General features: G+C 39.0%; 2 protein-coding genes across 3 annotated transcripts in view; both read right to left on the minus strand.

Annotated features, from left to right (window-relative positions):
* LOC311082471 (dynein axonemal assembly factor 8) overlaps positions 1 to 10,753 on the minus strand; it is a 14,723-nt gene extending 3,970 nt beyond the window's left edge. Inside the window, exons 1-28 of one of the 2 annotated variants that reach the window (XM_084113326.1) lie at positions 9,929 to 10,753; positions 9,602 to 9,712; positions 9,268 to 9,456; positions 9,105 to 9,195; positions 8,898 to 9,033; positions 8,095 to 8,307; positions 7,714 to 7,980; positions 7,519 to 7,630; positions 7,246 to 7,437; positions 6,992 to 7,144; positions 6,603 to 6,797; positions 6,409 to 6,522; positions 6,160 to 6,304; positions 5,826 to 6,084; positions 4,605 to 4,690; positions 4,347 to 4,501; positions 4,100 to 4,226; positions 3,871 to 3,996; positions 3,623 to 3,790; positions 3,021 to 3,314; positions 2,871 to 2,927; positions 2,745 to 2,783; positions 2,489 to 2,658; positions 1,864 to 2,056; positions 1,691 to 1,785; positions 1,515 to 1,617; positions 1,069 to 1,357; positions 896 to 965 (exon numbers count right to left, since the gene is read on the minus strand). In XM_084113326.1, the coding sequence (XP_083969452.1) occupies positions 896 to 965; positions 1,069 to 1,357; positions 1,515 to 1,617; positions 1,691 to 1,785; positions 1,864 to 2,056; positions 2,489 to 2,658; positions 2,745 to 2,783; positions 2,871 to 2,927; positions 3,021 to 3,314; positions 3,623 to 3,790; positions 3,871 to 3,996; positions 4,100 to 4,226; positions 4,347 to 4,501; positions 4,605 to 4,690; positions 5,826 to 6,084; positions 6,160 to 6,304; positions 6,409 to 6,522; positions 6,603 to 6,797; positions 6,992 to 7,144; positions 7,246 to 7,437; positions 7,519 to 7,630; positions 7,714 to 7,980; positions 8,095 to 8,307; positions 8,898 to 9,033; positions 9,105 to 9,195; positions 9,268 to 9,456; positions 9,602 to 9,712; positions 9,929 to 9,997 (4,218 nt within the window). In that variant the 5' untranslated portion in view covers positions 9,998 to 10,753. Of the gene's footprint in view, positions 1 to 895; positions 966 to 1,068; positions 1,358 to 1,514; positions 1,618 to 1,690; positions 1,786 to 1,863; positions 2,057 to 2,488; positions 2,659 to 2,744; positions 2,784 to 2,870; positions 2,928 to 3,020; positions 3,315 to 3,622; positions 3,791 to 3,870; positions 3,997 to 4,099; positions 4,227 to 4,346; positions 4,502 to 4,604; positions 4,691 to 5,825; positions 6,085 to 6,159; positions 6,305 to 6,408; positions 6,523 to 6,602; positions 6,798 to 6,991; positions 7,145 to 7,245; positions 7,438 to 7,518; positions 7,631 to 7,713; positions 7,981 to 8,094; positions 8,308 to 8,897; positions 9,034 to 9,104; positions 9,196 to 9,267; positions 9,457 to 9,601 lie in introns of both variants that reach the window. The other variant, XM_084113325.1, reaches the window with a different exon arrangement.
* A 1,647-nt stretch (positions 10,754 to 12,400) lies between these two features.
* igfals (insulin-like growth factor binding protein, acid labile subunit) lies at positions 12,401 to 15,091 on the minus strand. The gene is made up of 2 exons (XM_084125660.1): positions 15,013 to 15,091; positions 12,401 to 14,786 (listed from the first exon to the last, which is right to left on the minus strand). Exon 2 carries the CDS (start codon positions 14,779 to 14,781, stop codon positions 12,928 to 12,930), a length of 1,854 nt encoding a protein of 617 aa, XP_083981786.1. The 5' UTR covers positions 14,782 to 14,786; positions 15,013 to 15,091; the 3' UTR covers positions 12,401 to 12,927.
* Positions 15,092 to 25,048: the final 9,957 nt, after the last annotated feature.

The following is a 25,048-nucleotide window of genomic DNA, read 5'->3' on the forward strand; positions in this document are numbered from 1 at the left end:
AATCAAACTTTAATTCATGTAATAATCTTTTATTTTTATCCTGATTATTTGTATAGTTTAAGTGAAAGAAATTGCATTTTTAGGTATGTTTTGCGACATTTTTAATTGTTATTAAGCAATAAGGCATAATACATATTTTTTTTAATTACAAGCATGTCATGTCATAATTCTTAAACAGAATTATGCTGAAGTATCATATTTGTTATCAAAGTTTTTTATCGAAAAATATAGTAGATGGTGAAAACTTTATCTCTAATCATTTCCGATAGCTGTATGCTATGCTACTTTCTAAGCTAACAACAACAAAAAAACACTATGAACGAGAAATGTTTTATTTCATAATCTATAGCTTTGGTTATATACCAGTATATGAAACGTATAAGTTAAAAGACATTAATGGTCGTTAGAACGTAGTTCAACGAATAATAAAGTTTAACGATAATAAAGTGATATCTGATTTGTAACCAGGCACTAAAGCGATTACCCATAAAACGAGCTTTGAACCAATCGGATTGCTTGGGTCCTAAGCTGGGACTCATCTCTTCACCACACTGGCGTTTCGTATGGCATGCGTTCAGCCAATCAACGTACACTTATGTCACTGGTAGTTCCAATTGTGCTTGGTTAGACCCTACTCTAGCTAATTTAGTAATCTTTAGTAAAAGGTGTTCCTATTACTAAAATCATTCCCAGTTCCTGCAGTGCGAACACGTCAAAAAGCGGGTACTTCTTCCACCAATAGTTACAGGAGCTATGAAAACTTTCCTCTGGTGCGAAAGCCCCTATTGAAATGTTCTTTGGGGAACCAAAAATGGTTCTTCTTTGGCGTTGCTGCAAAAAACATTTTGGAACCTTTGTGTTTAAGAGTGTAAGATAAATGTTACTGTAGACTCACCCCACTTTCAGAGTTTGGGTAAAGAAGTTTCATGGTAACTCTTCTAAAGTCTGGTCTTGCCCTACAAACGCTACAGCAGAAGGAAAATGCATAATTGTGTTGAATTACATATGATTTGTATTACAGTCAGTCTGCTGTAACCTTTTACATTTTTCTTTCAGCTTTGATTGTACCTCTCAAGAATGATATCAAAGCATGTGACAGCATTGTCTGCCTGCAAAGCAATGATTAGGCAGGGACCCTCAAGTAGAAGTGCTCCACCAGCAGAGGACCTCAGTAACTCAGACATGTGCTGCCTTTGTTTTTCATCTGGTGTGCAGAGCTTTCCAGCCACCAGGTGGCAGCCTGTCCTTAGCAGCCAATGCAGTAGCTCCGAGTACAGAGGAGGCTGACTCTGTTGCAGGAGGTTGGAAGGTATCAGCAAGCAGGTGGTCTGACAAAGAGCACTGCAGACCAAAGGCCCTACTGGCACCAAAACACAAATAAACAACAACCATTCCCATCCTCATTACAAAGGTCAATCGCAGCTAGTAAAACATCTACAGGTTTTGTATTTGTGTCATTGACTCTGTATTCTGATGTGTTGTTAGAGGGGTGAGGAAGAGGAAGAACGCCTTGCCTTGACCAAATCCTGATGAAAATGTGTTCTTGACAGCGGTTCTAAGGGTGTTCAACTGTTCACGGTCCAAACTAGCGTCAGGATCTGAACGCAAACAGGATATCTGAAATAAGACAGAAGAGATGTTTAACTAGAGCACCAATATACTTGTGGCAAGGAAAAAACGGTTACAATACCTTCTCGTGTTTCATAAATGAAGTTTCAGTGCAGCACACCCCCTCTGGAAATACCAGTTTTATGTCTTCTACAGCCTTCCGATAAGATGGAGATCCTGTACAAGAATGTACAAATGGTGTTGGTAAGCTTTGACCAGACTTTAACGTCTGATTATTTTTGTCAGAGTGCTGACCATAGATGCCATTATGCAGTCTGTCAGAGCCATACTGTGCCCTCCATTGTGTCTGATCTATAGTACGGGCTTCAACAGGGTCCTCGGGACCCATCAGCTCCAACAGCCTCATTACCGCATTCACTCTCAGTAAACCCAAAGCCAGCGAGGGGCCAGATCTCAAGTACTTCAACTCCAGCTCCTCGGTGGGATCCTGGACATCAAATAAACATGAACATTTGTTTTTATGTTTTAAAAAAGTTAATTTATTTTGATGTTGACTAATACAAGTTTTTACAGAGAGTATCCATCAGTATATTTTGGTTAACCATAAATGCTTGTCAGTAAATTTGGCAAGACACTTATTTCAAAAACATTACAGGTAATTATAAAAATTCTATTTATGAAGTCCTACTAAAGTGGGTCAAAAAATCTCTCTAAAGTAAAGCTAATTGTATTTAAACTACATTTTTATTTACTTGCAATTAATATGCTATTAAGTGTGAAAGCATTACGTTCAGTTTGCACTCGAGTACTAATTACTAATTTTAAAAGTATGCTAAAGTGTACTACTTTTTCACAATGGTCTAGAATAAATGTGATTATTTGCTCTTTTTAGGATATTTAGGAAGAAAAGAACAGTGACCTGTTGCTCCGGCGGATGTATCAGTGCATTTGCCATGTTTGAGTCCAGCAGAAGCACGCGTAAGCCCACTAGAGTATATCCATTCTGTTTGATTATGGTGAGAATTTTACCAAAGCTGTGTCTCCAGGCTCCAGGCTTGAACAGAGCTAGTGTCAAAAGTGGCTCTGGGCCTGTAGAGTACAGAGGGAGGCAGCTGAAAGAAAAAGCCATGAAAGACAGCTTCTAAAAGGACATGTTCTGAGAAGACATCACTTACCCACTGTCATGTAACTGTAAAGTGACTGACTTCTGAGACCTGAGGGTTGTCGGAGATTGACAGTCAGTTCCCAGAGTACATGGGAGGGTAAAATAGATTTTGGCTCGGTTCTGTTTCTGTACATACCAGGAGTGTCAATGTGATGAAGTGGTAGAAATTTCAATGATGGACGACTGCTGTGATCTGAAGATGAAGAAGCTTAAGTTAAGCAAACTGCTTTTGGCAAAAAAGTAAAAAGATCATCCCTACCAAACTATTATCTAGTCGAATCCTCACCAGGGACCAATTCTGCCTCGGAGAAGAAGAGGCAGGTCTGTCTGAAAGCTGTCTCGGGAGTAGGGGACATCAATACATGCAGGTTTCCTGGGTAATTTTGTGGTAAAAGTCTACGTAGGGTGATGAATGCCCTCACCCTCCTCAGAGCCAAGACCAGGACAGCAGTGGATGTCAAGCTATGCACACTGCTCTGCCACTCTCTGTCCCCGATCTCAAAAGGACTCAACTCTTGTGCCTGCCACTTGGACAGCTTGGACACCCACTTCAATGCCAGCAACTCGAATCCATCTAGTCCTGCGTGTAAAAGAGAAAGTAGATTCAGTAGCCAGACGCAGAAACGTCCTTACTGTAAATTACTCAAACAAGTACACAGGTACATTTGTGAAGGATAGTTTTAGGTCAGGGATGTCCAGTCCTGCTTCTGGAGGTCCAGTTTCCTGCAAAGTTTGGCTCTAACACACCTGCCTGGATGTTTCTAGTGATACCGAAGATCTTGATTAGCTGGTCCAGGTGTTTTTAATTATGACTGGAGTTAAACTCTGCTGGAAGGTGGCCCTCCGTGAGCAGGATTGGAACTTGTGTTTTAGGTAGAGTTCATGTACCTGCTGCATCTCCCCTGAGAACTTTATGAAGAAAGCCCATTTCATTGTTCATGATGTTTTGACCAGTCAATGTGAGAATCACCACCTGCTCTACATCTGGCCAAGAGGGATAGGTGTGTTTGGACAGGACGATGTGGCTACACTTTGGTACTGTCCACATGGGCCCACCTGTAGGATATCATATAAATGTCAAAATACTATTGGGCAGTAATTGAGTAATTTATGAAAATGCATTGTAATGTATGTACCCAGAACATTTTGGTGGTTTTTAGAGTAGGGTACAGTGTGAAAGCAGATGTGTGGATCAACAACATCTGTGAATCTTGCACGGATTGATCCAATAAGGCCTTGGGCAGCAAGCTCATTCATACAACCTTCATCAGGCAAAGAAACAGGACATTTTATTATTGGAGCATCTCTGTACAGCTTCACATACAGTCAATAGCTAGCACGATATGTGCTATCCGGATGTTCTACCTATCGGCAGTCTGGAACAGTGTCTAACTGCACTTTCTCTCCTCATGAGCAGCACAAGACAATTAGAGGACAGCTCAACCTGTTCTCCATCCAGCAACACTGTGGGAGCGTGACAGAACGCTGCAACCTAACGGAGACATACAGCGTTTCCAGACAAATGCAATCAGCATCAATGTCATGGTAGTGTCCCACTCTCAATTTCAATATATCTCTGTACTAGTACAGGCTCACTGTTGGGTTTATTCACCTGCTTGGTGGTGAGACCCAGAGATTGAGCTTGTTTCCTGGTTATCTGTGCCCTTTGAAGTCCCAACAGACTGAACCCTGTCTTTGCACAAGCAGATAGTATATAGCTGTAACAGCATGGTCCAACCACAGGAGACACAATAAGGAATATATCCGCTGTATGGGGACAAAGGGAAAAGGGGTGGAAAGTTTAACATATTAGATGTAAGACACTGTTACAATGACAAGAGTTTTTATTTATTTTATTTTTATATTACACCTTCAACAGTGGCACATAAAGTTGCTGGAGAAGAGGTAAGAATGTGGGATCTATCTCCTCTGTCACCCTCCTCTGAGTTCTGAATCCTGTTAAGAGCGATAATCAGAGTCAGCAGGTAGTTCAAAGGAATAGTTTGCCCAAACATGTAAATTCAGTCATCATTTAATCACATTCCAAACGTGTATGAATTTTCTTTCTTCTACGAAACGCAAGATAGTCGTATATTACGCATATTATGTAAGTCAATAGAACCCAGAACTATCAAGCTCCAAAAAGCACAATGATAAGAGTGAAATTAATCTATACAAATTGGATTTCTGAAGCCAGATGCTCACGTTATATGATGAAATTTAAATGCAAGTCTTTATTCACTCAATTTAAATCAAAATCAGCCAACACACATATAGACTACATAAAATATCAATTGTCTCAATATCACCAAATGTCATGTTTTACGTTTGTGTCACCATATTCAATGTAATCTGTTGAGCGAAGTTTTGATTTGAGAGTGAATAAAGGCTTAAATTTCGGTCTGTTCATCATACAAAGTGATCATACTGCTTCAAAAGACTTAACATATCCGCTAAATCATATGGATTAATTTGACGTTAATTTCATATCCTTTAGAGTTTGATGGTTTTGGCTCCCATTGACTTTCATAATATGGACAAAAGCAGCTGACAGGTTCTTGAAATATCTTTGTGTTTCACATAAGAAAGACAATTAAATTATGAAAGAAGATACTAAGTATTAAGATACTAAGGGACAGGTATACTAAACAGAGCAAATTAGCGTGAATCCCATAAAAGCGTTGATGGGAGTGGAAAGGAAATTAAAGAACACAGTCGCAGCCGGATCATTTCCATAATGACCAATGCAATCTACCAAGAGCAGTGCAAATTAGCGTCTGGTTTAAGACATGCTTTTTTGGGGGCGGTAAATAATGGCACAAATCCAGTAAATTGATTAGTGCAAACATAGTAAATCATCTTGCATGATTCATTTAAATACTGTCCTCCCATAAATTTTGTCTGAAAGGGAAACTGCAACAAATGCATATGCAATCAGGTCAGTAGCAAAAATAACTCTGTTCACGCCTTTTCGGTGCAAATTTTTAATTTTCAAATGTCTTTAGTAAATCCTGACAGTAGTTTTTTAACACCAAAAGAGTGTTTGCATTGCTGCAAGCTGTTAGTAAATCTAACATTGTAAGATACTAACATTGGGGTGTTTTTTGCTATTCTACCACCAAACCACAAGCAGAGCCCCAGATGCACACGATTGGCAAGACGGGGTGAGTAGAGCAGGGGCTGGTCTTGACTATGATGGTAAAGGGCGTTGATGGATGCTGGATCTGTCCGCCTTGCCAGCTGGGGGTCTGATGGCCCTGTGATCTCCTGCCACACTGAGTTAGCGTGAGGACCCCGGAAAGCCATGATAAGCACTGGCTGTCCCTCGCTATGCATAAGTGACTTGCTGACTAGAAGACAGGATATGCATTAACTCATGCAATTTGTGTACATTTTGCGTAATTATGGTGGGAGATGATTTGTACCTGCAAAGTTTTTCAGTAGCTCTTGGGGTGGGTAGAGGAAACGGATACCACATACATCTAGACTTGATCTGCAAATAAGCTCAAGTGTGTGATGCATTGCCAGTGGGTTAAGCAACAGTGCCCTGCCTATCAGAACAAGTGCCGTCTAAAAGCAAAAAAAAAAAAAAAAAACCTTTGTAACCATACAATATAAGATACTATATAATGTCCACTGAAAGACAAAATGCCATTTTCTAAAGACTCCTTCACCTCAGTATGACACTCTTGAGAATTTGTGGCTTCTGCCCTTTGACATTTTTGATCTTCAGTTTCAAGAGTTTGCCAGTAGAATCCTGGGATCACACTAAAGGCCTTTTCAACGGCCTGAAACAAAGCACAGTAAGGGTTTAGAAAATAATGTCTAAATAACAGAAAAGAAAATGGAAGCATAAATCATACACAACCTCTATATTTGGGTTGACAGAGATGAAGCAGTCCAGGTAAGATGAGGGCATGTGGACATGTGTAGGATAAGCCTGTTCCTCCAACAAATTATTAAGCTGAGGTACCCAGAATGCAACACTCTTCAATGACGTCTGAGCAAAAAACTTGCAAACTCGCCTGTAAAAAATGCTCTCGTTCTTTTTGACCTGCTTTATCTATGAGGGAAAAAAAAATCAGATACCAATATAAACTTGAATAATAGTCAATAAAGACCTTATTTTTAAATAATGTTTGGCCCACACAGAATCTGTTGTAGTGTTTGTACGTAAGTGGGAAATTGCAGAAAGCATTGTAAAATGAGCCAAATATTTAATAAACAAATATGCTGAGGATTATGTTTAGAACTCACCATGGATTTCCTACAGCCAGTTTGACCATCCTCAAGAGACATGGCACAGATGTACATGGCCAAGCCATCTTCCTTATAAAACTGCTGCAGCCCAGCCACCCAGAAAGGGGCATCAAGCTTGTTACCTTTTCTATTGCAGTTTTTGGGATCAGTCTATCACAGAACAGGTAACAGATGAAATGTAGCATAGCATGTAAATGTTTTTTTTTTTCACTGCCAAATTATTGTTATTATTTTTTTTAAATAAGACATACCAAAGACAAGAACCATGCTATGAGTGCATTGTAAACATGTGATTTGATGAAGACTGAATCCACTGTCTGTGCTTTTCTCTGCATTCTTCCAGCCACCACCCCAAGACTGGACAAGGACACAGTCAACAGCAAACACTCCCTCATCTCTAGATCTGCAGGCAGGGTGTTCACAGTGGGAAGGTAGGATGCTTCCTAAGGGAAGTGAGTACAGCAGTGTTATTATTATCATCAATTATCAATTATTATTTTATAGAAAAACTGCCAATAACTCACAGGGTCATAAAGAATATCAGTCCTCTCAGCGGCTTCCTCCGTGTTATTAACAGAACGTTGAGGTCTGAATGTTTGCAAGAACTTCAGATCCTTCTGCCATCTGACTTTATGGCTGTGTTAGCGCATGGTCATACAGTTATTACATTAGGTTATGCATATTCCCGAGAGTGAAGAAAACGTAAGAATGCTTCGTACCTTTGTTTGTTTTGAGCAGCTGGAACGTGAGAAGATTGAGAATGTTGTTTATGTTGGTCACATTTTGCAGTAGAACAGCAGACATTGACCTGCTGAATACCAGGTTCACCGCAGCTAGTTTCAAAATCACAAAGCTGGTTTTCCTTTATGATTTTCCCTGAGGGGGTTTTCTGTCCAGCCTCAGCAAAATCTCTCCCAGATATCTCTACCACACTTTGTTTTGACTGTCTGGTGTTTTGGAGTAATAAACTCTTCCCAGCAAATTCTCTAGAAATGAACAATAAACATGCATTGTAATAAGACGTAGTGGGAGTATATTTTACTCTACAGTCATTCATTACCTGAAATATAATTAATTATAAGTTTTATGTGATCTCTTACTTTTTCTGCCCATTTGCTTTTGCCTTTGTGTTAGTCGTCCTCTTAATGGAGCTTATTTTCTTTTTCATGTTTACAGGACTTATGACACTGTTACTCTGGCAAATAGCTGATTGCTCTGTTTGAAATTTGTTGTTGCGCAAGTCAATATATATGGTGGGAGAGTCTTGATTGAGTTGTAATTTTGAGGTCTCTTTGAAGTCCTTCATCGGTCGCCTAGTACATCAGGGAAAAGTCACAGACACATTTAACCTGCAGTACAGAAATTCAAATCTTGGAACATGAATATACACTATTGTTCAAATGTTTAGGGTCGGTTTAATGTTTTTGAAAGAAGCTCACCAGGGCTGCATTTATGTGATCAAAAATACAGTGAAAATTGTTATATTGTGAAATATTATTACAATTTAAAATAACTGTTTTCTATTTTGATGTATTGAAATGTAATGTATTCCTGTGATGACAAAGCTGAATTTTCAACATCATTACTCCAGTCTTCAGTGTCACATGATCCTTTAGCAATAATTCTAATATGCTGATTTGATGCTCAAGAAACATTTATGATTCTTATCAATGTTGAAAACAGTTGTGCTGCTTGATATTTTTGTGGAAACTTGATACATTTTCTTGGGATTTAGTAAGGAACAGCATTTATTTGAAATCTTTTGTAACATTATAAATATCTTTACTGTTGCTTTTGATCAATTTAATACATCATTGCTGGATCAAATTTATATATTTTGACTGCACAAACTTTTGAACAGTGGTGTAATGTCATAATAGCAATAGAGATGACATGTCTCTACCTGAGGGATGATTCTTGTATATTATTGGTTTTCGAAGATGAAACATGTGTCTTTATTTCCATCTCATTTACTTTCTTCTCACAAAAAGCAACCAGCTGTTTCATTAAATCATTTTCATGCATTTCACTGTCGTCGCCTGCAACAAAAAATTAGTTTTTTCTTTTGTTCGTCTTAGTCTAAATGAATAAAAACAGTCAGCAATCCAACCTTTGTGTGTATTGGGTTGAATTGGTTCGATAAGAGGTTTGTGTTGCTTTAGAGTCTGAAGGACTTGGTCGAGATCCCAGGTATCAAGAGGCTGTTGAGATAATAATGTGTTACATACTTTGTAGTAAGCTCTGGTCTAATAATCTGATTATATACAACTTACTGTCAATGATAAAACAGGGCAGAACGGGGTCTCTATCCGTCCAGTCTTGTTTGCTTTCTGTTGCAAAGGCACATTGTTTTCTGTTTTATGTGCCACTCTTTCATTCAGTGATCCTTCTGTTTTGTGACCCACAGGAAGCTGAGGATTAGAGTCACCTTTCTGGTCATCACCAGTCCCGGAAGTGAATAGCTGCGATACAGATTTGTTTAGATGCATGCATTATGTAAGACAAAATGATCTGAGAAATGATTAGAGATGGTTCTCTCTCTCTCTCTCTCTCTCTCTCTCTCTCTCTCTCTCACTCACTCACTCACACACACACACACACACACACCTCGACTTCTGGCTCTTTCGGTGAAACACACTCCAGGTTCATCCTGGCCCCTTTCAGCAAGTGAATCCCTGGTGGTCTCTGAAGGACAGATATCTCTTCTTCATCGTCCGACTGCAGTGTGAAATGTTCAGTTGTGTTTGTGTTTATTTCAGATAGTCTACCTTGACTGTAAAGCTTGTGAGATTTAGGATCACAATTCACCTGGACCTCATTGACTTGGTCAGAAATAATCATTACAAATCATAAACACTGGTAATATAACGATTAAAAGAAAGTCACGTGTGAAAAAATATCATCAGAGAACACATAACGTTAGCTTGAACTTACTGATGACAGGTCAGAGTCAAGGGATGGTATCTTGGATATAAGGTCGTATAAATGCGAATTCCTCTGCATTTCTTGTATTTGGCAGGGCAGGTGCGTAGTTTTTCATTCAAAATACTGTAGTAAACAGCAGCTGCTGTTGACTCTGAATGCGGTCTGACATCCAGACGCCAACGAACTAAACTGTAACGTTAGTTGTCATGGTGACCGCACGCGCTGTAGACCAGTGGCGAAGCTCCGAGTTGGCCTGGTTTATGAGATGCATCCCATATCACATGCTTGTCAAAAAGAAACGTTGAATGTGATTCGTCAGTTTCTGTTAGTGTCGTCCACAAAGTTATCTTTATGAGTTAAGGTTGTAAACCTTGTTGTAATAGTAACGGCGGTAAAGTTGGCTTAACGTTAGACATTAAATTTCAAACCATTATTTGCGGGTTTGTGGGGTTGAAAATTGTGAAGCAAATATCAATATGCTTTTAAAAAGCCTAAATGTGGATGCCCAATTTAAAAAAAAAAGCCTGGATGTCCAATTGTACTGCTGCAAGAAACCAATCTAGCAATGAATCCGGGCGAATCCTTTAACGCGAACTGACAGAGACACTTATGAATGTTTTGGTTCATCTCCACTTTTAACCAGAACTTCCGTCGTTTCAGATTAATATTGCAGGAGGAGGACGTGCACAGGTAGGCTAAGTACAAACATTTGCTCAATGTTTATAAATTCTAAACATTAAATCATATAATAACATAGGCTGCATGAGCCATTTTATTGTGTTTGTCAGGCACAAATTGTATGAATGTTTTTAGATTACTTTAACTCAAAACAATAATTTAAGCAATTTCAGTTACTCGAGATTCAACTTAATTTTTAAGTCAATTTTAATATATATATATATATATATATATATATATATATATATATATATATATATATATATACAATTTTAATGTTTAAATGACTTGTAGCTACAGCCAATTCGAGTAGCCTATACAAGCAGCAACAGAACGTAAGTTTTAAGTTGAATAAGTGACCTTTTTTAGTTTTTTTAATTGTATATAGGCTAGGTTGTTGTTGTTTGCTGTTTTAAGACTTTGAACTTGAAACTGCTGCGTTATATTTTTCTTGGCAATTTGGCATTTTCACGCCCACCCCCTTGAACATTTCTGGCCTGGTCCCTGCTGTAGACATAGTTTTGTTGACAGTGCTATTTGCATGTCTTCACTGTCACGTAGATGTTTTGGCGCGAAACTTGCTAATCGAGCTCTATGAACAGCTGTCACGGTTTTCTTTGTCCACTGTAGTGAACATTATATTTAATAAATGTCTCTGACATCATACATGTCACCGTTTTACGCTGGATGTCCTGTAGTGTAAAGAGCACATTCAGGGCTTTTCAGAGTGTTTGGAGGTTTCACCATGAAAACAACTTCTCATTGGTCTTTAAAAATGACTGACATTAATTTAGTGATCAAATTTAGCACTCTTGTGGAAAATGATAATATTTATTTTGTAATCATTTAAATCGGATTAATTTTCAAAATGTTATGGGGTTTCTCATAAAAAAAAAAAAAAAAAAAAACTTTCTGTTACAAAACAGGGCATGATTTCATACATGTCCACTGTAGAGGACATCCGGACTTGTTTTTCAGGCATTTTGGGAGACAAAACAAGTGAAAATAGGGAAATGAATTATATATCAATATTATGAAATATTCGATTTTATTATGAAAATGTTGCCAATTATTACTCCCATTATTACACTTCTGTTTTATGACTTTGCCCCAAGAATACATTAATATGCAAATTAGATACAGTGTATAGATATTTGTATTGAATGAGACTACCCATTTATGGCAATTTTATTTAAATTTGATGATATTATCAATTCATTCTGTAGCTATATCTTTCATTAGTCATCTTTAAACAATGTGTGGTTTAAAACAACCCTGAAACCTAAAAATTGATTAAAAAAAACAAAAAAACATTGTTTTTGCATATGTCATTTTGTGTCTTTTGTGTTCTGGTGTCCACTACAGAGGACATATAGCCTAGCATAACATTTGAATAAAATATAATTTGTTCCAAATGTTTTAATTTTTTTTTTTCTAATACTCTAAACAATGTAATGACATGAAAAAATAAAATCAAATCTGGGTCTTAGGAGGATATAGGTTTATGTCTCACGTGTTGGGTTTATATTAAAATTGAACAAATAGCCTATAGTTTTTGTTTGTTTTTTGTTATGAAGGTCCAATATTTTCAGTTTCAAAACTATGAAAACAGCAATGTCAGTGAGGAGATTGAGCTGAAATATGAGAAAAAATATGCAAATTGTGAGATTGAGCTGAAAATGATGTGTGACAAAAACGAAATAAATATTACTTGTGAAAAGAATAGTCTTTTTGTATTGTGCCATTTCACGCTGTTATTGTGTCAATTTTTGTTTGTGGACAAATTCAATAAACCAGTCAGAATCTAGTGAAACTCTTTTATTTTATAAAAGTCCCATAGTAAACACATGAATGTAAAACTTGTGGTCTGAAAAAACTGACCTGTCATGCAACATATGTAATCTGAGTTGCCCATATTAACTGCTTTATTAGTAAACTCTACTAGGGGTATTAATAAAGTTACATTTAATTTTTTAATTATTGTAATTGTTATTTTAATCGATTGTTTTAGAATGTTGCTGAAGAAGACAAATGGGGAATTGACCATGTTTAAACCTGAAGGCAGGCCTTTGGACTTAGCGCATGGATCAATATTGTGTACATATCACCATATTTGGGTTTGATTTATCAGAACAAGCTTTTGCGCAATGTCCTTTTCCGTGTTTATATAGAGACCACAAACAAACAAAATTAAGGATCTTCTTCTTAAGATCTTTTCACAAAAGAAGATATTTTTGAGATAAATAAAAGTCATGATTGGAAGCTCTGAATTATAATGTCTGAATAGAAAACGTAATCTGTGTTTTGTAGAATTAATATTATTTTTAAATTTAACAGTTCCGGAAATGTTCACTGCCGATGTTCCGCAGGTCAAGTCCAGAAGCACTTAGTGGGCTGGCACATGTGATGTTATTGTATATTGTGACAAGTGTATGGGGCTCCTCACCTTCCCCAAGCATTTCAACCTGCAGTGGAACTACCTGTGGCTTCTGTAGAACGAAATCTCGAAAGGGTTTGGCACTACAGTCACATTTCCAGTTGTTACCTGAGAGCCAGAGCTGATCCAAGCGATCAGGTATAGAAGCTGGAAGGTTGACCAGTACATTGTCTTTCAGGTTCAAGTAACGCAAGCGTGGCAGCATGTATATAGTCGCATTGCGTATGAGCTCCAACCTGTTTCCAGAGAGATCCAGCCAAGACAGGTGTTGCAGTGGCAGTAAGGCATCAGCAGGAAGATTGCGAAGTAAGTTGCCTGACAGTAGCAGGTACTCAAGATTCTTCAGGCCATAAAATGTGTGGGAGGTGATGGATGTTAACTGGTTGAATCTTAGATCAAGCTGTTGCAGCCCTTGTAGTTCCACAAAACTCTGACGCTCCACCGTAGAGATGTTGTTGTGTTGTAGGAAAAGGCGACGAAGACCTGTAAGACCAGCAAAACTTTGGGCTGAGACTTTTGCCAAACAGCTTCTATCAAGGTGAATACTGTGGAGCTTTGACAGACCCTTGAAAACTTGATCTGGTAGGCTGTGAAAACAACTGCCTGTAAGTTTTATCACAGCAAGGTGATTCAGGCCCATAAATGTGCCCATGCGTGCCTCTTGTAGCCGGTTGTTCTCCAAATTCAACACCTCTAGATGGCCCAGCCCTTCAAAAACTCTCACTCCCAAGGCTCGTATCTGGTTGTGACAAAGGCAGAGTTCCTCAAGATACTGCAAATCACGGAAAGTCCCAGGTCTTAGACTACTAATCGAGTTATTTGACAGGCGAAGCACGTGTATGCTGTGTAGACCGAGGAAAGTTTCATCGTGGAGTACAGATAGACGATTTCTGCTGAGATCCAACCATCTCAAAGATTTCATGTCCACAAATGCCCTAGGTGCCACAGTCACGATCTGGTTTTGTGCCAGATAAAGCTTCTGCAGCTTTGGTAGTTTCAGAAACACATTTGCCTTGATAACTTTAAGATTGTTTCCAGTTAGGTCCAATTCTTTGAGCTCAGTAAGACCCTGAAATAGCTGCGGTTGGAGATACGCCAGACGATTCCCAGTAAGAACTAACTCTCGTAATCCATGTAGGTCCTGAAACACCGTCTCAGGCAGGACAGACAGTGAATTCCATCCTAGGTTCAACAGCCACATGTGGCTGAGTCCAGCGAACAACCTGTCATCTATTCGAGACAGCTGATTATTGTTGAGACTGAGGGATGCAAGGTTGGGTGTGCCCTGGAAGACTATGCCAGGTAATGAACGAATATTGTTCCTCTCAAGGTGCAGGTGAGCAAGGGCATTCAGACCTTTAAAGACATGGGCATCGAGGGATACCAGCAGGCTGCTCTGTAAGTTTAGGAACTCCAGATTGGACAGCTTTTCGAAAGCAGCCGCTGGTAAGTTAGCAAACAGGTTTCCATCCAGCCATAGCGAGCGTGTAGACAGAGGGATGTCGGAGGGAACCTGGGTGAGGTTGCGTGTGCTGCAGTAGACGTTGAGCTCTAAACTGTAGTCATCTTGGTGACAGGTACATTTCTTTGAGCAGGGCTCACTTTTTTGGCCAGTGGGTTCCTCTGAGGGCTTTGGATCTACCGAGGGCCCCGGATCCTCTGAGGGTCTTGATTTGTCTTTGTTGGGGTCTGCCAGCACCACTGATGTCCCCAGTGTGTACAACAATAGCAGTACAAAGGGGTTCATCCCAACTAAGAGACAATTATCGAAATGCCAACATCAAAAACTTGCAAGGTAACAAAGCACCTGCCTATCTATATACTTTTTCAACATCTGTCAGATTTAGGAAATTAGTTCAGCTGCAATACATTTACACCATCACATGATTATATTCTCAAGCATTCACTGAACATCAATGGAAAAAATGCATACATTTAAAAAATAATAGATTTGAGAAATTTAGAGTTTTGGCTCTACCGTTTTATTGTGACAGCAGTCCAGCAGGCGATCACTAGAAGAGGGGCATGTGTATGACAGATCTGAACCACCTCTGTCCCATATATCACCTAGACAAACCCACACAGTGTTCTAGACAGAATTAACCTCTTCATTTCTGCTGTTTTCATTTTCTGCGGTTGCTACTGTTTTACCGGTTGAATATTAAATTAAGCCTAGCAAGACTTGTTATAGTCACTATTTTATAATAAATATTTACTGTCCGGGACGATTTCAATATATATTTATTTGTAGAAAAGTGTGTAAGTGGAAATGTTAAAATATTGCCATTATGTTAATGTAACTCCTCTTGATATATTTTGTACAAAATTAGTACTCTAATTTTAATTGTCAGTGCATTTCCACAGAATTTTCTGTCTAATACTCCCACACATTTTAGATGAAAATCCTTTGACTTTCTCTGAATGGTGTTCCAAAGTTCATGTAACTCTACCGAGCCATCAGTGACATTTAACAGATGGTACTTGCACCACTTGTGGTTATCTGTTGGAAGACATCCAACTCTAAAAAGTGAATCCGGGTTAAACAATCTATAACAAGGCCTGACTGAAAACCATATTGTCTGTTTTCCGATTTTAGACTGAAACATAAGCTGCAAAGAGAGCAATGATAACACTGTAAAAGAAAGAAGTTTTCTGTTAAATGTTAGTATTTCTTTGAAGAACTAGACATCATGTGAGTCAATACTCAGTGGCATTCAAAGAATGTTAGGAAGTGGTAACTATTGTAAAGGCAAACAGAGATAGGACCCCTGCTCTGGCAAACACTGCAGTTCCCTGCCCTCATACACAAATCAATTCAGCCATCTCATTCACATAGTGTAATTCTTAAATGCAGGTTCTTGTCTGTCATAGGGTTACTGAACTTGTTGACCCAGAGATATGCTCAAACAGACTGTGACTGGTCATCTCAAGGGTTCACAAAAGATGAATAGATGTTCAATAAACTTTCTCTTTTTTTCCCCCAGGGCAATCGTGGTGGAAATGTTCAACAGATTTTCTGTAGTCAAATATTCACAGAAGCAACACGTGTGACCACATATGTTAATGTTTAGGCTCAATGTTACAGTGTTGAGGAAAAAAGACAAGGAGCAAGCGAAAAAAAGTTTGGTATTTTAAGACACAAAATCACCAGTAGAGGGAAGTACAGTCTTTTGCTAAGTCTTTTGTAAGTCAGATTAAGTACCTCCAAGAATTCTATATTTTCTGCTGTATTATCAATTATAGTCATCTAAATGACACACACACACACAAATAACATTTTAAAATAACACTTTTCTTTTTCTTTTTGAAAATGACTATTTTGACTGTTTACTTCCATGTTGAAAGCCTCTTCATCAAGTTCACCTTGCCTCAGGTCTGTTTTCCACCACTTTCCACTGTCTGTTGTGATGTTCTTTCTATATGTGAGATAGTGCATCTACTGAGGACAAAGTAGGCCTACCCGGCAGCAAAAAACTGAAAAAAAGTTCCTTCTCAAAAACAGAAAGTGCTTACATATTCATGAAGAATATGCAAAGGAACAGCTCAGGTATGGAAGGCAGTCAGTACTAGAGGGTAATCTGTCACTGGCTTTATTGATTGCTTCTGCACTGACAAACAGCTCTAATTGACTCATTCTCTTACAGTCAATGATATGCAAAGGTTTGGAGCTTTGTCATTTGGCTGTGGCTCACAATGAGCACAAGCGGTGTCAGGATGAATGACAGTGCCAGCTGCTCAAACACACTCAGCCTGTTCAGAGCTGTGCTGCCGGCACGCTCCACAAACGGCCTCTCACGTCAACCGGCTGAGCAAACTAGTACTGGGCGTTATAGTGCTTCTTCAGCACTGCGGAGGTGAGGTAAGAAGGCCTAAAGGATACGGTGTCAGATTGAGTTAGAGGGGAAATACGTGTGATGCTGAAGTTCAGTTCTTTCTGTGGTCTTCCCTCTATCTCCGTCAGGGAATCCACTTCCCCTCAGGAAGATTCTTTGCATTGCTTTTCTCTTCTTATGAATTGCACACATGATACATAGGCTAGCTAGAATTAAAGCATTAACAAGAATGCTAGCTGCCTTTTTCAATATGTGGTAATCTTTACCATGCTGTACTCTCTGGATTGAAATTCCTGTGTTGAGAGATGACATGTATAAAATTGAGACAAAAAACTGTTGCATAACTATTGAAATATACAAGGATACTAGCTTTGAGCAAGAGCAAAATCCTCTGCACAGACACTGAAATGATACTTTAGTAAATGTACAAGGCTGTAATGGGATTATGTGTTACAAGACTTTGCTAAGCGTTTGATGAAAAAGTGCAGAGCAAGATAGAAGGCAATTTAAAAGACGTTGACAGTCCTCTTGGTGATGCATGTTAGATGAGTTGTGAGGCAAAATGAGGTAAAGAGCTCTTAATCTTTAGAGGACATGCGCTCTAAAACTTTACACTGAACATTATGTACATAGAAGTTGATTTAAAGTCCCCATAATTTTTGGTAACACTTTATTTCGGTAGTCCACTTCAGACATTCTACTAACTATCAGTAACTTTGCAACAACATGTCAACTAACTCTCATTAGAATTAGACTGTCTGCTTAATATCTGTTAACACTGTATGCTCCTCAACAGACATTCTGACTATAAGTAACTCTGCAACTACATGTAAACTTATTCTACTAACCTGAACCCTACCAGTCTACTAACAGTCTAATGAGAGTTAATTGACATGTAGTTGCAAAGTTACTTAGTTAGTTGAGTGTCTAAAGTAGACTCAACATAAAGTGTAAGCCAATTTTTTACTTGTCAGTCAAAAGAAACTTGAGTTAAATAAAATTAAATGATTTATTGTAAACAATGACAGATGAACATAAAACGAAATATATATGTTGTATTACCTGCCTGTTTTTTCATTGTATGCTTACATTACATTACATGCTGTGGAACAGTTTGTTTCTCAGCACATAACAGCAGGTTTGTTACACACCTACTCGATGATACATTCAAATTGTTCCCTTCATTATCTCTATGAATAGTGGATAGATAGATAGATAGATAGATAGATAGATAGATAGATAGATAGATAGATAGATAGATAGATAGATAGATAGATAGATAGATAGATAGATAGATCCAACAACAATGGTGGTTATTCTGCATCATAGTAAGTCAGCCTTATAAGAATTTATCTTCTGTTTGTTTTCCCTTTTCATTAATTACATGGCTGGTGAACCAATGGACCTGCTTTCTGGTTTAAATGTGTTTAATTTCAGGCAGCTCTTTCTTTGTGCTGTGAAGCCCCACATGATCTCCTAGTAATAGCCTAATGTTCATAAAAACTGTGCCTATTTGAAAGCAGTGTGGTGGAGCTGCTAATAAAAGCAGTGTGATTTATTCTGCAGTGAGAAGAATAACGATTTTGCCCTCACACCACAGCACACGTAATAGTCAAGGGGTTTAGACTGAACTATGCACAGGGTTAGATTTTTAATATCACATTATTCTTTTTTTTAGGCACAAGCAATGGGAAGTGTCTTTAGAAAATGAGTCAAAATGACTTTTCGGGACTGTTCTCAGTTGTCTTAGGTTTTCCCATCCAACACTGATGGTTAATGTCTGTTATACAGCATGTCAAGCCTGACTCTGATTGATAAGTCTGTCTGTACACCTCTGGAAAAAAAATCCCTGTTGAACTGCCTGCTGATGTCCATGTGAAACACGAGAGATTTGAGGTGAATAATTTTAATAAGCCTGCACTGATTAAAATGTTCAGTAGTGTGCAGGGAACAAAACAGATAGGATCTGGAAGTCTCATGACTGGGTCTTTCCAAACTTAGGAAGTCAGGAGGAAAAACTGCCATGTGCTGTTCCCCTATTTGCAAACTAAAAATAACTGTAAAGAATTTCAATGAAGCTGGCCCAGACTGTTTGAGTAAGTCAAACCACTGCATATTGGATTCAAGTTTTACATGCAATGTAGAATCATGCATCAGGAATTTCTGCTGAAACATAAACATCACTCAATCACCAGGACCCGCCCACTCGTTCACAATCACCAGAGTACTGACTCGCCAGCCCAATCTCACGGCAATTCGTATGAATTTTAAGAGGTGGCTAATTTGTACAAATTTTTGCTAAATCGTACATATTTTACGAGTTGCCCAATTTGTATGAATTTGTACGAATGACCTACCCTTGACCCCGCCCTTAAACCTAACCGTACTGGGGTTTAGACAAATCGTACGAGTGAGGTCGTACAAATTCATTCGAATCAGTCACATTTTACTCACAAATTCGTACTAATTGGTCATGCGATAGCGTTGGACTTGCTGCACCTGCACTCCCTCATCAACACACCCTTTATATGCCCCGTTCACCTTTCACTCCTTGTCTGGTCTCATTGCAGTATACATTGCTTTATGTCAGACTCCTTGCCTATCTTACTCACCTGAGATCGTCTCGTCCTGTATCCAGTCTCCTGTCCGTCATCCTGATCCAGATCGCCTGTCTTCGTGTTCACTCGTCACCTGCACAGAGAATCCACTTCAGTCATCGCCAGCTAAGTCACCATCATCTTTCTACAAGTCACCATCATCTTTCTACAAGTCACCATCATCTTTCTACAAGTCACCATCATCTGGTTCCCGTTGTTCCACCACCACTATGCTTTTAATAAACACTGTGTGCACCTAAACCTGTCTGTCTCCTCCTGTGTTTGTGACAATATGGGGATTTGCTGCCTGGCACCTGCCCTCACCGGATGGGATCACGAGAATGCGTTTCCAGGTGAAAGGGAACGCGATTTCTGACTAATGGAATCATCCGAGATCACGTCCGCGCGCGCCCTCAGATCACTTGGACGTGGTTGTGTAGAGGTAAAAACGATATAAATACTGTTCGTTTTCTCACACAAACCGCTCGTTTCGTGTCTTAGGCCATCAATGTGTACTTACGATAGTCAGTCATATAATGCAATAGACCTGCATTATATGACTGACAGACAAGAACGGTTTGACATAAAAATATCAAAATTGAAACTACTGTGGAAAAAAAGACACCTACATCTTGGATGCCCTTGAGGTAAGCTAAAACATACCAAAATTGAATTTCAAAGTGAACTATCCCTTTAAAGAGGTTATCCACAAACTGGACAATTAGTGAGATGCTCAGTCACCATGGCACCCCTGAGGGTGACTTACTGTGCCATAAACTGCTTTGGATTAAAAAAAAAAAAAAAAAAAAAAAGTACCTTAAATGTTATGTAATGGAACTTTCTCCGGCTCTAAATATATATATATATATATATATATATATACATATATATATTCCATGTGTTCAGATCTGTCTGTTCTCTTGCTCAATAATATTGTCAGCAATGACATGCACTGTTTCTCTTGACTGCTAATAAGGCCGTATTCCCTAATGTAAGGCGATTAATACTGAGTCTGTTTTATGCTTTACATGCAATGATAAACAGTACACTGGTGTTGAGGGAAGTAAATACATACAGCTGGATTGGTTTCACTAAAACAAAATCATTGAATAGCATGACTCAGCCATTGGGAATCCTGCTTCATCCTCAAGCAAATTTTGGTTTGCTATTGGTTGCACCTAGCCTAGAAATCTAGACGCACCCTAGCGGCAGCAAAATGTATTTTGCAGCCAGGGCAGTCTAGCAACTCTCCATAGACTTTCGAGCTGCAAAAACCTAAATTGGGTCAGGCCAATCACGTCGCTTATAGAGTAGGCGGGGCGGGCTTAACATATGACGACAGAGTTGCGACGGTTACCTGGCTGCGACTTGAAAACAAAGAATGGCGGCTGCTGGAGAACAGTCTTTCGAATCGGCTTTGTCCGCGACTCTGGAGGACTTGGAGTTGTTAAGTTTTTCTTTGAGAAAAGAGCAAAGAACGACACTTAAGTCATTCTTAAAAAAAGGAAGATGTGTTCGTCGTTTTGCCGGCCAGATATGGCAAAAGTTGAATCTATCAACTAACGTTAGCTCCGCTGTTGGGAAAACGCTCTGGTTGGTTGAAGCGCTGTCCTATTGCGTGCAGAGGGAATTTGAAAGACAGCCGTTTATCCCGCCCCTCGGATTGAGCCGTGTCTATGGTGAGTTGCCAGACCTAACATCTTGATGTAGAACAAAGGAAAAGGAAGGTTGCACCACCAAAATGCACCTAAATAGATGCTGATGTTAAATCAGCTTAGGCAGATCTGGGAAAGCAATCCCCTCAGTAAAACTTTTTGATAAACTCTGAGACTTGGGGGTAGTCCAGAGGTCCTTTCAATTCCAATGTTTAAAGAGCAGCAGCAGCTGAGTCCCCCTCTGGTTTCCTCATTTTGCATTTCATCTTTGAACAATTTTTACATTTTCAGAAGTTTATGTGCATCATACAAATCACATTTTCATTGCATGCTCAGTTCTCAAGGTAATTCTTTCCACAAATGGAAAGAGAAATACAATTCTGAGGAAAACAGACCATTTTCTGAGCGAAACTTTGGGCGTTCATGGAGCTGCCTGCTTCATTCCACAGGGAGGTTTAGAAAGATGATCTGTTGATGATCAGCTCAGTCCTTCTGACAGTCCTATAGCACAGCACAAGTCCTATTAATACACCTCACCATCTTCTTCCCTCTGGATACTTCTCAGATGATTCTTTTCAGATACTTTCGGAAGGTGCTGTCTATAGAGATCCGCTAACTTTTTTAAAGACCTTTCATTTAGATGAAAATAGAAACAGTGCTAAAATAACACTTTATCCAAAGGAAAACTGCTTCAAGAATGATCAGTTATATTGCTCTCAAATATGGAAAGTTTAGAGTGGTTCATTATCACTATTATCGCCTTGTACTTGTTAGAACAATTTGGCCTCGTGTTTCCAATTATAGGAGCTGACTTTTATCAGCACTCCATATTTGATGTGAATTTATTTTTGAATGTGTTTTGCTGACTGAAGAAAAGTGCTGACCATTTAACTCAAGCTCAAGCAGCTGTCTTGTAAATAAGACTGTTTGGCAGTTGTTTCTTAAAGGAAAAAAAAAAAGGTCCCTGTACTTTGCATCATGAATTCGAGATCACAGTTGTCAAAGAAGAAAACAAGCCTGTAATGTTGCTTTTGGAGGAGGAAAAAAAAACAGTTATGCTGTTCTTTAAATTAGTTTGGGTGAATAGTTTTCTCAATAATTTTTTTTCAACATAACATAACATTAATTACGTAAATCTTTAATTACCTCATGTCAAGCTTGTTTCTTATGCAACAAGAATCTTCACTCAGCTACACGCTGACAGTTTGTAGTGTCAAGCATAGAAAATGACACACACACACACACACACACACACACTATATTCCAAGTCTTCTGAAGAAATACTTTTTACTGAAAGTCAATGGCTATTGAAAATATGGCACATAGAGTGCTTCTCAATACTCAAATGGATGCTTCCTCATTTCCTCGCTCCTCCGTCCTTCAGCCTCATATACATTCTCCTCACCCTTCACATCTGTGACAATCTTGTATTTTATGTTTTACCTCTGCAGTTTAAGTAAATCATACATATCACATATTTCTACAGGGCATCTTGCTTCATTATTATTTATGAATTTCTTAGCCAAACTTCAAAAACATAAGGCCAAATCCCTTGAGCGCAGCTGATGACACTTTGAAATGTGATGCTTGAGCAATCAAGAATACTCCAATACACAAATAAAATGTCCTTCCATTCCTCATCCTCATTTTCTTTCAAAGGGGGGTGGAGCTGAGACGAGAAGAAAGGAAACAATGATGCACAGATTAGAAATGAGAAACACTCACAGTGACTGCATTTGAAATCGCATTCTCCCCTATATATTAGGTGAAAAACAGCATGTGACAACAGATGTCCGTCCGAATTCACTGTTCTCATAAAAGGGTAGGCAAAAAGTACCTGGATGACCTACTACATCCGGCGAGATTATGAAGTGTGCATACGATGGACACTTTACAGTTACACTTTATTTAAAGGTGTCTTTGGTACACTGTAATTCTGCATTTAAGTACTGAGTAATATTAAGTAACTTCATGTACTTACTATTGGTTTGGTTTAGGATTAGTTGCATGTAATTATGCATCATTTATAGTTATTACTATAGTAACTATATATAACATATATAACAGTAACACTGTAAAATAAAGCTATACTACACGTGAACTGAGACAGAGAGAGACATTACAAAAGAAAAAAGGTCAGACGAAAATGACTGGAAAAAGAAGGGTTATGATCAGGCAAGAGCTTTGGGACCTGCGTTAATATTAGAAAAGCTTTCCAGCGCTGGAGAGACCTAAGCGGGAAGGCCTGAAAACGGACGATCCCCGCGGCAGAGCAGAAGACCACCACACCATAGCAGACGGGGCTGTAGATCCCAATGGTGGAGCAGATGACCAACAAAGCAGCGTAGATCAGACTGAAGACCCCAACAGCAGAGCAAATGACCACCACAGCCGAGCAGAGAGGACTGAAGATCCCCACAGCATAGCTGGAGACCACCACGGTGGAGCAGGTGGAGCTGGTGACCACCACAACAGAGTTGGCAGGGCCGAAGACCACCACAGTGGAGCTGAAGATCCCCAGGGCAGGTCTGGCAGAACTGGAATAAAGAGCACAGAGATGTTCCAGGTTGATCTCTGCAGTCATCTCAGGGCAGGAAGGAAGTTCATGAACGACCTCTGTGGTTGTGTCTGGGCAGACAGAGAGTTCATTGATGACCTCCATGGTCGTATCAGGGCAGAGAGAGAGTTCAGGAGCTTGAGCCAACACGGGACTGAACCTGTAGGAGCGGGTTCTGGAGCGGACTTGTGGGCTGAAGAACAGTGTGCGACCAAACACACAAAATGGCCACTGCCATTACAGTAAGTGAAACCTCTAAAATGACCGGACTAAGGACAACAGAGATCTGAAGTGTTGAGACCACCGGGATGCCGGCCACTCTAACCGACATCAGCGATGGGTCCGCCAAGCTGGATGCCAGTCTCACTCGCATAGTGACCGCTTTAATGGCTTCATGTGCAACATTCATGATGGCTTGAGACTGGCGTGACATCAATGATGGCTGAAGGCTCTGGTCTCGACACCAGAGAGTGTGATGGGCCAAGCTCCAAGGTCCTGTTTACTCCTGGTATTAAGATGCGTTTTGGTCATTTAGATCACAAGTGTACGAAGCTAAATACAGGTGTAAACAGGGACTAAAACGCTTTGAGCTTGTCCACTTTAGACCACTTCCAGAGGTAGTCAAAAACGCATGAAACTGGATTGTTTTCGTGGTTTAGATGTTCATGTGGTCGAATGTGTTTGAACGTGTTCGAACAGCCACAAAGGACCGCCTACTCTGTTCGGATTGATTCATCAGTGATCTACATATCAGCGGATGTTTATAGAATTTAAAATTCCTTTTCCTTTGTTCTTTGCTTTGACAAAAGTATACATTTAAATTTATTTATCATGAATATTAGAAATATTGTTATACACAGTTTCTCTCCTGATTCATGGGTGCATCTTGCCATCATATGTACATTAAAGCATTTGGCAGTCACTTTTATTCAAAGCAACGTAAATTGCATGGAAGTCATATGTTTTAGTTTATGCATTCTATGGGAATCAAACCTATTAATTGATTCCTGACTGATCAGGATCTGTATTTCCTGGATGTTTGACTGGCTGTTGTGTTTCAGAATACTTTGAATATAGCATAAGTGGTATAACTTTTATTAATTTTGGAAAACTGCTGCATGAAAATTATTTTTAAAAACTATTCTTTCGTATTAACAGCATAGAAGTTTGGAATGACATGAGGGTGAACAAATAATGACAGAATATTCATTTTTCAAATGAACTATTCCTATAAAAATAGCTTCAGAAGAGCTCAGGCTATTTAAGAATCCTTAAACCAAAACAAAAGTGATGATATTTGAAGATACCAGTCAAGTTATATTTAGCAATAATATCATTATCAGCACCTCAAATTTGTCAATACAGCTCTTTT

Source organism: Abramis brama (genome assembly GCF_963993115.1).
Source record: "Abramis brama genome assembly, chromosome: 1".
Classification (NCBI taxonomy): domain Eukaryota; kingdom Metazoa; phylum Chordata; class Actinopteri; order Cypriniformes; family Leuciscidae; genus Abramis; species Abramis brama.